Here is a 13,959-nt window from a genome sequence, read left to right as displayed (position 1 = left end):
TTCCCCATTACAAATGAAATTATTTTTAATGCAGAATTTAACATGCCCATTTGACAGATTAATCTCGTGCAATATTTGTTTTATCAGTATGTATTAACAGTGACAGTAAAACCTGAAGAATAACCAGTACTCCAGCAGCAACAGCATAACCTTGGCCTACATTGACTGCTACCATCAAGCACGCAGCAATACAGGTCGCTACTGAATTGCTGTTTATTCTTCATGTTTTCTGTCGTGTTAATACCTGTTGATAAAATGAATACTGGACTAGACGAATTTGGGAGCACTCTATTGAATGGGCATATAAAATCTCAATCTAAAAATCATTTTGTCTGAAACAAGCCAACGCTTTGTGTTGACACTGAGCGTTTTGTGGGAGATGTAATGTACAGAAAATATTTGGGCTGACTCCAGCTACACAATGCAAAAATGAAACTGTAGATATGTACCAAAACACATGAGAAAATCCACCTGACGACTCTTAGGAGACACACTCAGTATATAAAGGTTCACATATTTTTTACTAGATAGTACTGTCCTGTTATTAAATATAAGTGGTTCCAGTGTGTCAACATGATACAGATGGACATCATCACATTAGGCAAGAGATTAGAGCACTACATCAAAAGTACACACAGTGTCTGTTCCAGAGGTGAGATGTGTCAGCTTCACTGTCTTCCACTAACAATTTGTGTTAAATGTAAAATAAGAAATGTGTAGGTGAGAGTGTCATACGTTGAGGTACCTAGGAATACATGATGATTAATGGTCCCTGTCTTAATTTACTGACTGATTTTAAAATCACATGAAGAAATGTGCACTAGAATCCACCATAAACAGTTCTTTGTATTTTCTACTGTGTTGTTATTGTGAGACATGAGAGTAGGTTTTGTGCAGCACTTGCAAATACTTTGAGTTCTATATATTTAAGTTCTGTGCAATATATTCGGGGACATTTTTAATTCTTCAGTTACAGAGTTTTATAGTGAGTAAATTCTGTATATTTTTAAAACTAGTTTGTAATGTGTGAATGATCAAGTCATACTTCATCTATCGTACACAATTTTGTACCTTGAAATGGAAAACAGTCTTCAACTAGGGGAATACATGGTGTTCGTAAATGAACTGAGTTTCTTTAAGGTCTTAATTTTTCTTGTCTTGAAAATGCACATTTTTGTTAGTAGTCACTAGCTCCTATTTCAAAATGTTTTTAAACTGTAACTGGTTTTTAGTAATACTACTTCTTAATTTTATTTCACTTACTGACTATCAGTGTGTAGTAGAATAATAATGTAACACACAGGCAATTACATACAGCACTGACAAGATATTCTTGACTGCAATACTTTTAAATTTGAATAGAATAGTTGTTTGTTCCCATGCACAGTCAAAGACAGAATTCATGAGACCCCTTGACCCTATTATTATGTCCAATTGCACAGCTTTATTGTCTCTTCCACAGCATAAGATTCAAGGAGATGAAGTGCTACCAACATACTGTCTGCAGGCCTGGAGTTGAAAAACTATTTGAGCCTTGTCCGACTGTTTTAGATAATTCAAGAAACTATATTGTTGTTGATTAATTTATCTCTTATGTTTTATCTGTTGTATTTAATAAACTTATGAAAAACGCCATATAGTATGCACTGTACTAATACAAATGAATTACAACTTATCATCATAGTATTTTTAATAAAAACTTTTTTAATAGAACAGAGAATCCCAAATTGTCACAAATTGATGGGATAATATGCACTTTCAGTGTATTTAAAACAGGTCTGTGTTTGTTCAGTTCACTACTGTATTGAAGTGATGTTACAGGAACCACTACCACAGAAGTATGCAAAATGAAGCAGAAGGAGTATATACATAATGAAATTCACTTAACAATTCATAGAGTGGCACAATTAAGTCAATACAATGGACAAAAGCAAAAAACAGGCATTAACAAGTGCAGTCATGCAAGTTTTTCATCTATACAACTCTAGAGGTACAGAATCAAGGTAGCAACAAAACTTATGGGGGAGAATTTGCCTTGAGATTTCTTTACTGATCATCAGTGTGACTGCTAATGGCTCTACCACAGAAGAGGTAAAAATATTTACTCCAGCAAGACTAAAGCCAAAAACAAATGCAGTCCCCCCCTCCCCCCCCCCCCTCCCTCAAAGGACAAACACTTTACCACTAAGCTATTGTACAGCTGTAACAGACATCACTCCCTTGTTGTTCCTGTGATGGCTAAGATGGAGCTTTCCCAGTGTATATGGGAAAGTAAGCTGCAGTTTCTGTTGCTACAACTTTCCTGAACTCAAAAACATACATTTTCTATCTCTACATCATCCCTTAAATGAGAATCATTCAGAATATTTAATCTAATGACAAGAAAAAAATTGAGTAAATTTCTCAGGAAGTAAATCAATGGCCACACAGTTGACAAATGTATTCTAAAGTGTTGCCAGTTCTCCATTAGAATAGTAATAGACAGAATACATCTGTTCAGCCTGTGTGTTGCTTGAGCTAGTTAGCAGTGGGAAAGCTGACACTTCAAAGGCATAGTGGCACCTACTGCCAACACACTGACTGGAAGCAGAACTACCAAGTATAGGCCAATGAATGGGAAGGGATGTGCTACTTTAATATCACCAGATGCTATTAACTTTATGAGTAAATAACATTCATTTTAATATTATCTACAAGGTGTTTATAATTACAGTTTCAAAATGCTGTAATAACCAATTGCTCAGAATGATTTTGAATTTCAACATAGTATTATGGAAGAAGGAAAAAATGTTATTTGGGGAAGGGGGGGAGGGGGGGGGGGAGAAGTACCAAAAATTTTACCACTAGCTGGCACTGTTAAGTGGCACAATATGCAAAGTAAAAGACATGGGCTCCACAGCTGTCTGAGACACTCAGTCTGCCTGTCTCTGTGTAGGATCATGTGCTGCTGTTAAAGCTCTTTTACAACAATGGTGACTGTGCACCAGTAACCCTACACAAGTTCTGAACCCTCAAGGGTGCGAAAAAAGGCATTGGTCTGATGTCTGCCATGGGTCTAGAGAAAATTATTATGAAGTTTGAGAAGACAGTTTCTTTTGAAGGGCAATGTGGTAGAGGGAGGAAAGCAACTGATCTGACATCAGTAGAAGGTATGGCTACAGCATTGCAGAAAGGGTCAGGTGGTGATGTAGAAAAGTGCAGTCACTGGTAAATACTATGAGAGTGTTCTACGCACCGATATCATTCCAACCATTCAACAGTGTGGGTGTGTGAGTAGGATCATTTTTATGCAAGAAGGCACTCCTCTGAACATTGAACAGCCAGTGAAGCTGCTACTGTAGAGGCATTCTGGAAATGCTAGAATTATCAGCTGTCAGTTCCCTTCAGTATGGCCATACAGATCACTTGATCTTAATCCCTGTGACTTCTGGCTGTGGGTGTATCTGAAAGATGCAGTGTTCCATACTCCGATTACAAACATAGCTGAACTGAAGGCACACATTGCACAACACATTCTGAATATGACCCCTGAGACACTCCAGTCTGTTGTGAAACACACTGCTTCTCAATTTCAGTTTGTAGCAGAGAACAGTAGACAGGATAATGAACATGTCTTGTGCCCATCTCAAAGCAAATAAAAACTGATTTCACTGTTGTTTTTTATGTTGTATTTGTCTTCAACACAATTAAAAACCTCTATTTGTTGTTTTACACCACAGGAAAATTAAAAAATGATTTTTTTTAAATCTGTTGTGGTATAATCTTCCCATGGTGGATGCACTTACCCGACTGACAGTTCCACAACTGTTGAAAGTCAGACTTGTGCACTCATTAACATAGCATCACAGATCATTACAATATCAACACTTATACAGTGGTACCTCCACATTACAATGTCCTTCAGATATGCGTGCCTGTCTGAAGAACATTGTAATGTAAGGATACTTACACTCTATACGCACAGATATATTAACCCTCCATGTTGTTATGTGCATGAGGACCCCAGCAGGACGTGTATTACTGTAAGGTACAATGGTCAGCCCGATATGAAATAAACATTGCAATTCAAGGACATCATACACTCTATGACATGCTATATGCCCCCAGAGTACAGCAGGTGACAGAATTCTCCACAACCCGTTATCAACATATCTCGAATCTTTGGCACTGTGTCACATGTCACAATTTTGTCAGTACTCATCGTGGTGTACCATGCATTTATTTCTTTTTGGGTTTCTAAGGTCCACTAACATGTGGACAATAGTGTGTAATAAACATGGAAAGGAGACTGAGGTTAAATTCTATGTAGCACAGTTCAAAAAGTCGAAAACATTGACCTTACAGATATAACAAATATATCTATAAAATATGTACAATATGTTTTGCTATTTGGGGAGCAAAATAACTGATGATGGTCGAAGTAGAGAGGATATAAAATGTAGACTGGCAATGGAAAGGAAAGCATTTCTGAAGAAGAAAAATTTGTTGACATCGAGTATAGATTTAAATGTCAGGAAGTTGTTTCTGAAAGTATTTGTATGGAGTGTAGCCATGTATGGAAGTGAGATGTGGACGATAAATAGTTTAGACAAGAAGAGAATGGAAGCTTTTGAATGTGGTGCTACAGAAGAATGCTGAAGATCAGATGGGTAGAACACATTACTAATGAGGAGGTATTGAATATAATTGGGGAGAAGAAGAGCTTGTGGCACAACTTGGATAGAAGAAGGGATCGATTGGTAGGACATGTTCTGAGACATCAAGGGATCACCAATTTAGTATTGCAGGGCAGCGTGGAGGATAAAAATCGTAGAGGGAGACCAAGAGAAGAATACACTTAGCAGATTCAGAAGGATGTAGGCTGCAGTAGGTATTGGGAGATGAAGATGCTTGCACAGGAGAGAGTAGTATGGAGAGCTGCATCAAACCAGTCTCAGGACTGAAGACCACAACAACAACAATGTACAAAAATACACTCCTGGAAATTGAAATAAGAACACCGTGAATTCATTGTCCCAGGAAGGGGAAACTTTATTGACACATTCCTGGGGTCAGATACATCACATGATCACACTGACAGAACCACAGGCACATAGACACAGGCAACAGAGCATGCACAATGTTGGCACTAGTACAGTGTATATCCACCTTTCGCAGCAATGCAGGCTGCTATTCTCCCATGGAGACGATTGTAGAGATGCTGGATGTAGTCCTGTGGAACGGCTTGCCATGCCATTTCCACCTGGCACCTCAGTTGGACCAGCGTTCGTGCTGGACGTGCAGACCGCGTGAGACGACGCTTCATCCAGTCCCAAACATGCTCAATGAGGGACAGATCCGGAGATCTTGCTGGCCAGGGTAGTTGACTTACACCTTCTAGAGCACGTTGGGTGGCACGGGATACATGCGGACGTGCATTGTCCTGTTGGAACAGCAAGTTCCCTTGCCGGTCTAGGAATGGTAGAATGATGGGTTCGATGACGGTTTGGATGTACCGTGCACTATTCAGTGTCCCCTCGACGATCACCAGAGGAGTACGGCCAGTGTAGGAGATTGCTCCCCACACCATGATGCCGGGTGTTGGCCCTGTGTGCCTCGGTCATATGCAGTCCTGATTGTGGCGCTCACCTGCATGGTGCCAAACACGCATATGACCATCATTGGCACCAAGGCAGAAGCGGCTCTCATCGCTGAAGATGACACGTCTCCATTCGTCCCTCCATTCACGCCTGTCGCGACACCACTGGAGGCGGGCTGCATGATGTTGGGGCGTGAGCGGAAGACGGCCTAACGGTGTGCAGGTCCGTAGCCCAGCTTCATGGAGACAGTTGCGAATGGTCCTCGCCGATACCCCAGGAGCAACAGTGTCCCTAATTTGCTGGGAAGTGGCGGTGCGGTCCCCTACGGCACTGCGTAGGATCCTACGGTCTTGCATCCGTGCGTCGCTGTGGCCCGGTCCAAGGTCTACGGGCACGTGCACCTTCCGCCGACCACTGGCGTCAACATCGATGTACTGTGGAGACCTCATGCCCCACGTGTTGAGCAATTCGGCGGTATGTCCACCCGGCCTCCCGCATGCCCACTATACGCCCTCGCTCAAAGTCCGTCAACTCCACATACGGTTCACGTCCACAATGTCGCGGCATGCTACCAGTGTTAAAGACTGCGATGGAGCTCTGTATGCCATGGCAAACTGGCTGACACTGACGGCGGCGGTGCACAAATGCTGCGCAGCTAACGCCATTCGACGGCCAACACCGCGGTTCCTGGTGTGTCCGCTGTGCCGTGCGTGTGATCATTGCTTGTACAGCCCTCTCGCAGTGTCCAGAGCAAGTATGGTGGGTCTGACACACCGGTGTCAATGTGTTCTTTTTTCCATTTCTAGGAGTGTATATGTACAAATTTTCACAATTGAACTATATCGTCTTCCACCCCCACCCCATACCCCCACCCCCCAGTAGAAACTGAGTATCATAGGGGTCTTGCTGACGTTAGAATACAGCTGAGCAAGTCAACAATTTTACTCTTTCAAACAATAGAAAGTCCAGTTTAGACTATCAACAATATTATGAAAAGGAGAGATTGCTACTCAGCATAAAAATAACATGTTGAATTGGAGACAGGTACAATGAAAAGACTGTTACACACAGAGTTTTCGGCCTAATCCTTCTTCAGAAAACAAATGAAAATCTACACAAATTCACATACGCAGACACTCATCACACATGATGGCTATTTCTGGCTGCTCTAGCCTAGGGTGTATACATGGACAAGGAAAAAAAATTACCAGGTTTTTCCCAGACTTCCCAGTTGAAAATACACTTTTTCCTGGGTGAAAATAAGCATTTTCCGTGTTAAGTGACAGTAACTTTTCCTCAGCACTGTAAAACTTATCAATACTTAGAATGTTTATAGTTTTACACACCAACGTTGAATTTCCCCGCACTTTAGAATGCAAAACTCGGGGGGGAAAAAACAAATGTTTTGTTTGATGTGCCGCAACATGTATGCTGCATATTTTCGTGTTACGAAGATATAAGTTCGAATTCCACCAAACACCGCATGTTACTTCCTGAAGTATAGAAATTGAGATTGCAACGCACTTTTGTAATACAGTCATAGCTCAGCTGATGACAACATAGGACACCTGATGTAGTCAGCCAATAGCAAGATCGCTCTTAAGTAGTGCAAACACACAAATAAGAAAAGTTAATAGTTTAAATTAATATACATAGTGTTGCTACAAGAAAAATCAAGCTTTCACATATAATATTGGTCTCTAAGATTAATAAGCTGCAAGAGAAGCTAAGCTTCCACATATAATGTTGATCTTTTTTGCACACATTACACTTTAAGGTACATCACACAAATACGCCAGTAAAATTTTTAATAACGACATAAATGTCTGATCATCTAGGCTCGAAATTCTCCTAGATGGTCGTAATCAAAGACATGATTTTTAAATGAGAGCCACACACTCTGTGATTTACGAAATTCATCGAACATTCTCATACATAGTTCATCTTGCATAAAAGGAAATTTATTTTGAAATTAACACTTTGCAAACCACCATTCTCAATATCTTCCCATGACCTGTTAGAAATTGGTTCATTTCAGTAGTTGCCAGAGAGTGCCAGGGAACAGGCGTCACTGCCCTTGCGCAACTACGATGGCGCAGAAAGTCCGCATGTTCGTACGTGTAAAATATTAAAAGACCTTGTATTATGTCATGAAAGAAACAAGACATCAAAGGATACTTCAAGAGCATCGGAATTTCATGATCCACACTGAAAGGCATAATTCGGTTTAAAGTGCACATTCATATATCCAGAATCGGATGAACCTTTTTTTGAGTACCAGTACTGTATTATCTCATGTTTGGTTCTTTATTATGGCATAATGCCATACAAGCTAGAAGATGGAAAATGTGCACAGTTGAAACTAGCCAACAGTGTGGAATCAAACACTTCATTTCAAATAAATTGACTGCCTCAGTGCAAAAGATTAATAAAAGCCAAATCTCTTTAGCAAACTGATAAAAATAACTTCATTGTTCTGTGAAACTAATAACATTTTTTTGCCTTCCGTAATTATACAAACATATTTTAATTCATTTGGTAGCTCCCGGCCACCGAAATCCATTTTGTTTTCATTTAATGTGGGAGCAATAAATGAAGAGCCAACAGCACAACCACTAAACGTAAACATGGGTCACATGGAGACTCCCCACTGCAACTGAGACTGCTCTTGGTATCAGCCCAGATCTACAGTATTTCCGAACTGGGGCAATACTAGGTAGTGGCGCCCAGCCACACATCTGTAACCAGAAGTGGGAGAAGGTACTACTCGTATGTGACTCAACTGCACACGCACAAGAGCCCGCCCGCAACCACTCAAATGAATCAAATGTAAACAGCTGTCACATCACACTCATCGGAGGCATTTCGTTGTTAGGAAGCATGCATAGTCTTCCTAAAGCCTTTGACACACTTTGCTGTTGGCAGACGCTTGTATGAGCACTGTGTTTTATTGTTGTATATGGCACATTTCCTTTATGACTTAAGTTTTAATTCCGTTTTTTTTTTTTTCTTTTTTTTCTTTTTTTTTTCGCTCCTCTTCTTCATGTTTTGTTGCTGCAGTATTATTCTGCAGAAGTGGGATACAATAATATCCTTTGTTAGAGTATTGGTTCTTAGCCGTCAAAATCACAAAAATTTAAATGAAAACTAAAACAATGTAAAATTCCGGGGTTTTTCCCGGTTTTCTCCCAGATGAAAAAATTCCCAGGTTTTTCACAGACCTAGTCGTCCCGGGTCGTATACACCCTGTAGCCAGACTGCAATGGTCACATTGAATGAAAGGAGCAACACAGAGTGGGCCAGGAAAGGTGGAGGGATAGCACAGTATGTGTGCATGCGTGAGAAGGGCACTGTCCAGTGGAGCGGGCAGAGACTAGAAGGCGACAGGACAAAGTTGCCATACAGAGCATTGGGAGGCTGTGGGGAAAGGGCTGGGAGGACAGTAAAGGAGAGGATCAGAGAAGGGGGCGAGACCAGTGGGTGCGTTACAGGAAGTGGCGCACAATGAGGGTGAGGGGATGTGTAATAGATGTAGGTGACAAGACACAGGGAGCAGAATCTGTTGGGTGGAAGGCATGGAGACATTGGTTATTGCAGGCTGATGCCATGATTATTTCAACAATGCAGAACATGTTTTAAGGATAACTCCCACGTGCACAGTCCAGAAAAGCTGGTGGTGCATGGGAGGATCCAGATGGCTCCGGTTGTGAAACGGCCGCTGAAATCAAGCATGTTATGTTCAGCAGCATGTTTTGCCACAGGGTGGTCCACTTCTCTTTGCGCTAGGCCACAGTTTGGTGGTGGTCATTCATCTTGGTGGACAGCTAGTTGGTAGTGATACCAACAAAAAAAGCTATGCAATGATTGCAGCAGAGCTGGTATATGATGTGGCTGCTTTCATATGTGGCCAGGCCTCTGATGGCATAGGATAAATCTGTGACAGGACTGGAATGGTAGGATAAGCCTGCGACAGGACTGGAATAGCAAGCGCTGGCTGGTTGGATTGGGCATGTCTCGCACCTGGCTCTTCCACAGGGATATGATTCCTGTGGCAAGGGGCTGGGATTAGGAGTAGAATATGGATGGATTAGGATATTGTAAAGGTTGGGAGGGTGACGGAAAATACATAGGATGAGACGTTCAGCATATTGGGCAAGTGAATACTTGTTACTGCAGAATGCCTTCCTCGGGTGGCCAGGCTGTATGGGAGGAACTTTTTGGTGTGGAAGGGATGGCAGCTGTTGAATTCCAGGTAGTGTTGGAGGTTGGTGGGTTTAATGCGGACAGAGGTGTGGATGGAGCCATCAGATGAGAGCAAATCAGTGTACAGGAAGGTGGTATGCTGGGTTGGGGAGGACCAGGTGAAGTGGATGGGAGAGAAGCTGTTGAGGTTGCGAAGGAATGAGGATAGGATGCCTTGGCCCTGAATGCAGATCACGAAGATATCATCAATGAACTTTGAACTAGATTAGGGGTTTGAGGTTTTGGTAATCTAGGAAGGTTATGTCTAGATGGCCCATAAATGGGTTGGCACAGGACAGAGAGATGCAGGTGCCCATGGCTGTGCCACAAATTTATTTGTATACCTTCCCTTCAAAGGAGCAGTAGTTGGCTGCTTCACAACTGAGTCATCTGGATCCTCCACCACCAGCTTCTCTGAACTGCACAGATGGGAGTTGCCCTTACAATGCATTCTCTACTCCCAAAATTATCCCAGCCTCAACCTACAATAACCAATGTCCACACACCCTCCACCCAACAGTTTCTGCCCCTTCTATCCTACCACCTCCTCCCAATTCACATCCCTCACCCTCAATGTGCACTGTGCTCTGCCAGTGCACCCACCAGTCTTTTCCCCTCTCTGCTCCTCTACTTTTCCACTCCCCCCCCCCCCCCCCCCCCCTGTTCCCCCACAGCATCATGACATTGCACCTGGAAGCCTGGGCCTCGCCGCCTTCAGTCCCTGCATGTTGTTCTCCCCCCCCCCCCCCCCCCCCCACCCAACGGCACCATGCTTACCTTCCTCCTTCCCTGCCTCTACTACAGATTGTTGCTTTCATCCAACACAAAAGTTGCAGTTGAGCTATCAGCAAGAGCGTTCAGAGATGGCAGGTGTGTGTGTGTGTGTGTGTGTGTGTGTGTGTGTGTGTGTGTGTGGGTGTGGGTGTGTGTGTGTTTGTGTTTGTTTTACTTTCACTTCTGAAGAAGGCTTTGCCCAAAAGCTCAGTGTCCAACAGACTTTTCATTGTGCCTGTCTGCACCTCAAAGTGTCATCTTTATGGTGAATAGCAATCTATCATTTTCACATATACATACAGATAAATTTTAAAACACTAGGCTAGTGAATTTCTCTCATTCTTTTTAAGAGAAACGCCAGATTTCAAAACTCTTCCAAACACATTCACTCTTCAAATTCTTATGCAATGTAACAGAAAGGAATTACTTAATTTGCCAAGTTGAAAAAAAAAAAAAAAGAAACCTTGGTATGTGGGGGGAGGGGGGAAATACTTAGTGATTGGGAAGGCTTGGGTATTGGGGAGGAGCTAATCAACTGAAGCATTAAACAACCTAGTTTAATCAACAGCAATGACATAATCTGTTCCATAGGTTAAGTCTATCAGATAGGAGACAGAAGAGTGTGGCACACAACATTTTACTTTGCATTGAACTTTACAAGGAAATGAGCATGGGCAGATTACAGTATAACTGAACAAGTCATTCACTTTTCTCTCTCTCTCTCTCTTTCTCTCTCTCTCTCTCTCTCTCTCACACACACACACACACACACACACACACACACACACACACACACACACACACACTCACACACACACACACACCTGAAATTTTTGACTAGGATGGAATTGTTCCAATAATAAGTTATGGAAGCTCCAGATTCTAAGATCCAATTGCCAACGATGAAAATCCAAGAGGACTCAAATGGTAAACCCTGCTCACTTGCGAAAAGGTTTGGTAATATGAGGCACATTGGAACTGTTATAGACTGGCATGATAGGATGGTAAACAATTAAATGAGTACAAGCTATGCAATGAAGCATAGTTTGAAAGTATGATAAACATCCCAAAAAAGTATACGTATACGAGACACTAGCTTATACAGGACAAAAATGACAAAGGGGAAAAATAAAGCACGTAAACCAGAGATGCTGAAAGACCAGTGCAGGGACAATATATAAAAACACATTAAGAAATTAAAATGGTAAAATACGTAGCCAAGACAAGTGTTAGAAATATGAATAAAATGTTTCAGATGGAAGTTAGAGGTAATGGAATGAGAATAATCATTTAGAAATAGGTTGGAAGGTGAAGACAATGTAGAGGTGGTTGCTTAAAAGGGAATTGTTGAAACTGATAAGTATCCATATACACAAATTAAAAACTGTAAAAGATCTCTTTAAACTTCATGTCATCCTGCCAATGTTTCATGGCTGTATCATTGCAATAGTATCCACACTGTCTAAGAAGCGACAGAGTAAATTTCAAGCACTATTTTTTGTTTACTTAGTGAAAATCTTCATTTATCTGGACCTGTCTCCCTCACTTCTTAGTGAATGAGCATAGAGATGAGACACATTTCATTTTGCATGAGAGTAATAAACCTGTTGTAGCAACCACAATGTCTTAGAGGCAGTAGACTCTTGACATCATCAACACTTCAATTAAAATTAATCAGCTTGCTTTATTACCAGGACATTTAGCTGAAAGTGAAGTAACAACCAAAATATCATGGTGTTTCTGAATAACATCTCTAACGGACCTTACATTTTACAGTGGCCTGGGACTACATACAAGGGATGATTAGACAGTGTAAATAAGCATTAGATCTTACGACATACCTCAGCAGTGGTAGCAATTTTATCATTGGCTATCAAAACCAAAAACATAATATGTGAAAGTTACTCTACTAGATAGTTTTACTCCTCACTAACTCTTTAACACCCATGCACAAGCATAAACTCCGAAAGATTATTATTTAGCCACCATTATATCATAAACATAAGTGGATTAAATGCAATATGGGAAAGATTAGAAAGCTAATGACAGACAATGGAAGACCAAAACGAAAAGCAATGAACCAATCTTTGATAAAGTTTTCATTGTGCCTGTCTGCACCTCAAAGTGTCATCTTTATGGTGAATAGCAATCTATCATTTTCACATATACATACAGATAAATTTTAACACACTAGGCTAGTGAATTTCTCTCTTATTTTCAACAACTGATAAAGAAGAAAAGAACCATAAAGAATTTTAATATTTTCTCAACGATTACTCACTCTGGACCGTCAAGTCCATCTCGCGCATTTCAGTTAAACGATCCCTCAGTTCTTGGGGAAGATGTTCTAACACTGTAAGCAAATTATCACAAAATCAGTGCCAATACTTGTTTCATATATATCAAGCACAATACTCAGTAAAAGGTATTACTGTTCTGTTTCACATTATCAATAGAAAACTGGTAAGTCACAGTTACATTTACATTAAATTATTCAGAAGCTAAAAATTTGAAATGTGATGGGAAAAAAGCCATCATTCAGTAAATGAGAAATTTTTACAAGACACTGTAAATCATTAAAACAGAAAACATTAATTTTAAAAGTTAAATTTTTTGTAACAGCTACGATAAACATTCATACAATGAAATACATGTTTCTAGCACCATTACTAACAATTTTGTAACATTACACATGTTTAAGAATACCTTCAAAATAGTAGTTAGTTTGTTTTATGAAAACACAAATCAGGACCAATGTTCTTCCAACATGGCAGTAATAAAAAATTACAAAACCAGCAATAATAAAAAAAATTGTAGCAAAAATGCATTAACACAAAATAAATCAATGTTATTATTATTCAAAAGTTTTTATCAGCACAATAGAATCTAAACTGCCTAATTCTTGTCACGTTCTTGTTTTGAATGCTGTTAGGTGCAACTTCTGTTTGGCATTTGTTTATGAGGGCATACTGAAAAGTAATTACTCTGAAGATTTTATTCTGTTTTCAATATCAGTTGAGGTATTATATGTTGTGCATATTACTTGATTGACTTTCCTGCTTTGCTGACTCAAGCTGCACCAAATTGTAGGGTGTACCATTTAAGTGTGTAACATAAGCATGTTGGCACATGAGAAACAGCATACTGTAATCATGTTTCTAATCTCAGAAATGGTGCCTCCAACTGAAATCGTGTTGATGATTGTATGGACAGAATTAATGTGCAATGTTGGGTTGTTTGTGCTCATGACAAAGGATATGGTGATGCTAACCTCAAAATCTGTGACAGAGATCAGAGTGGATGCCCAAGTACATCAAGCAATGAGACTCATCAGAACCAGGTTGATAAAGTCATCAGAGCAAAT

At 40.6% G+C, this 13,959-nt stretch overlaps 1 protein-coding gene across 1 annotated transcript in view; it reads right to left on the bottom strand.

The window, feature by feature from the left end:
• The window catches only part of LOC126298381 (inhibitor of growth protein 3-like), a 133,244-nt gene extending 120,319 nt beyond the window's left edge, over positions 1 to 12,925 (bottom strand). The window contains exon 1 of the mRNA XM_049989689.1: positions 12,877 to 12,925. Within this exon, the coding sequence (XP_049845646.1) occupies positions 12,877 to 12,904 (28 nt within the window). The 5' untranslated portion in view covers positions 12,905 to 12,925. The remainder of the gene's footprint in view (positions 1 to 12,876) is intronic.
• Positions 12,926 to 13,959: the final 1,034 nt, after the last annotated feature.

This window comes from Schistocerca gregaria, chromosome X (genome assembly GCF_023897955.1).
Source record: "Schistocerca gregaria isolate iqSchGreg1 chromosome X, iqSchGreg1.2, whole genome shotgun sequence".
Lineage (NCBI taxonomy): Eukaryota > Metazoa > Arthropoda > Insecta > Orthoptera > Acrididae > Schistocerca > Schistocerca gregaria.
The sequence above is the reverse complement of the archived record's forward strand: the minus strand, read 5'-3'. Positions and strand labels throughout refer to the sequence as shown.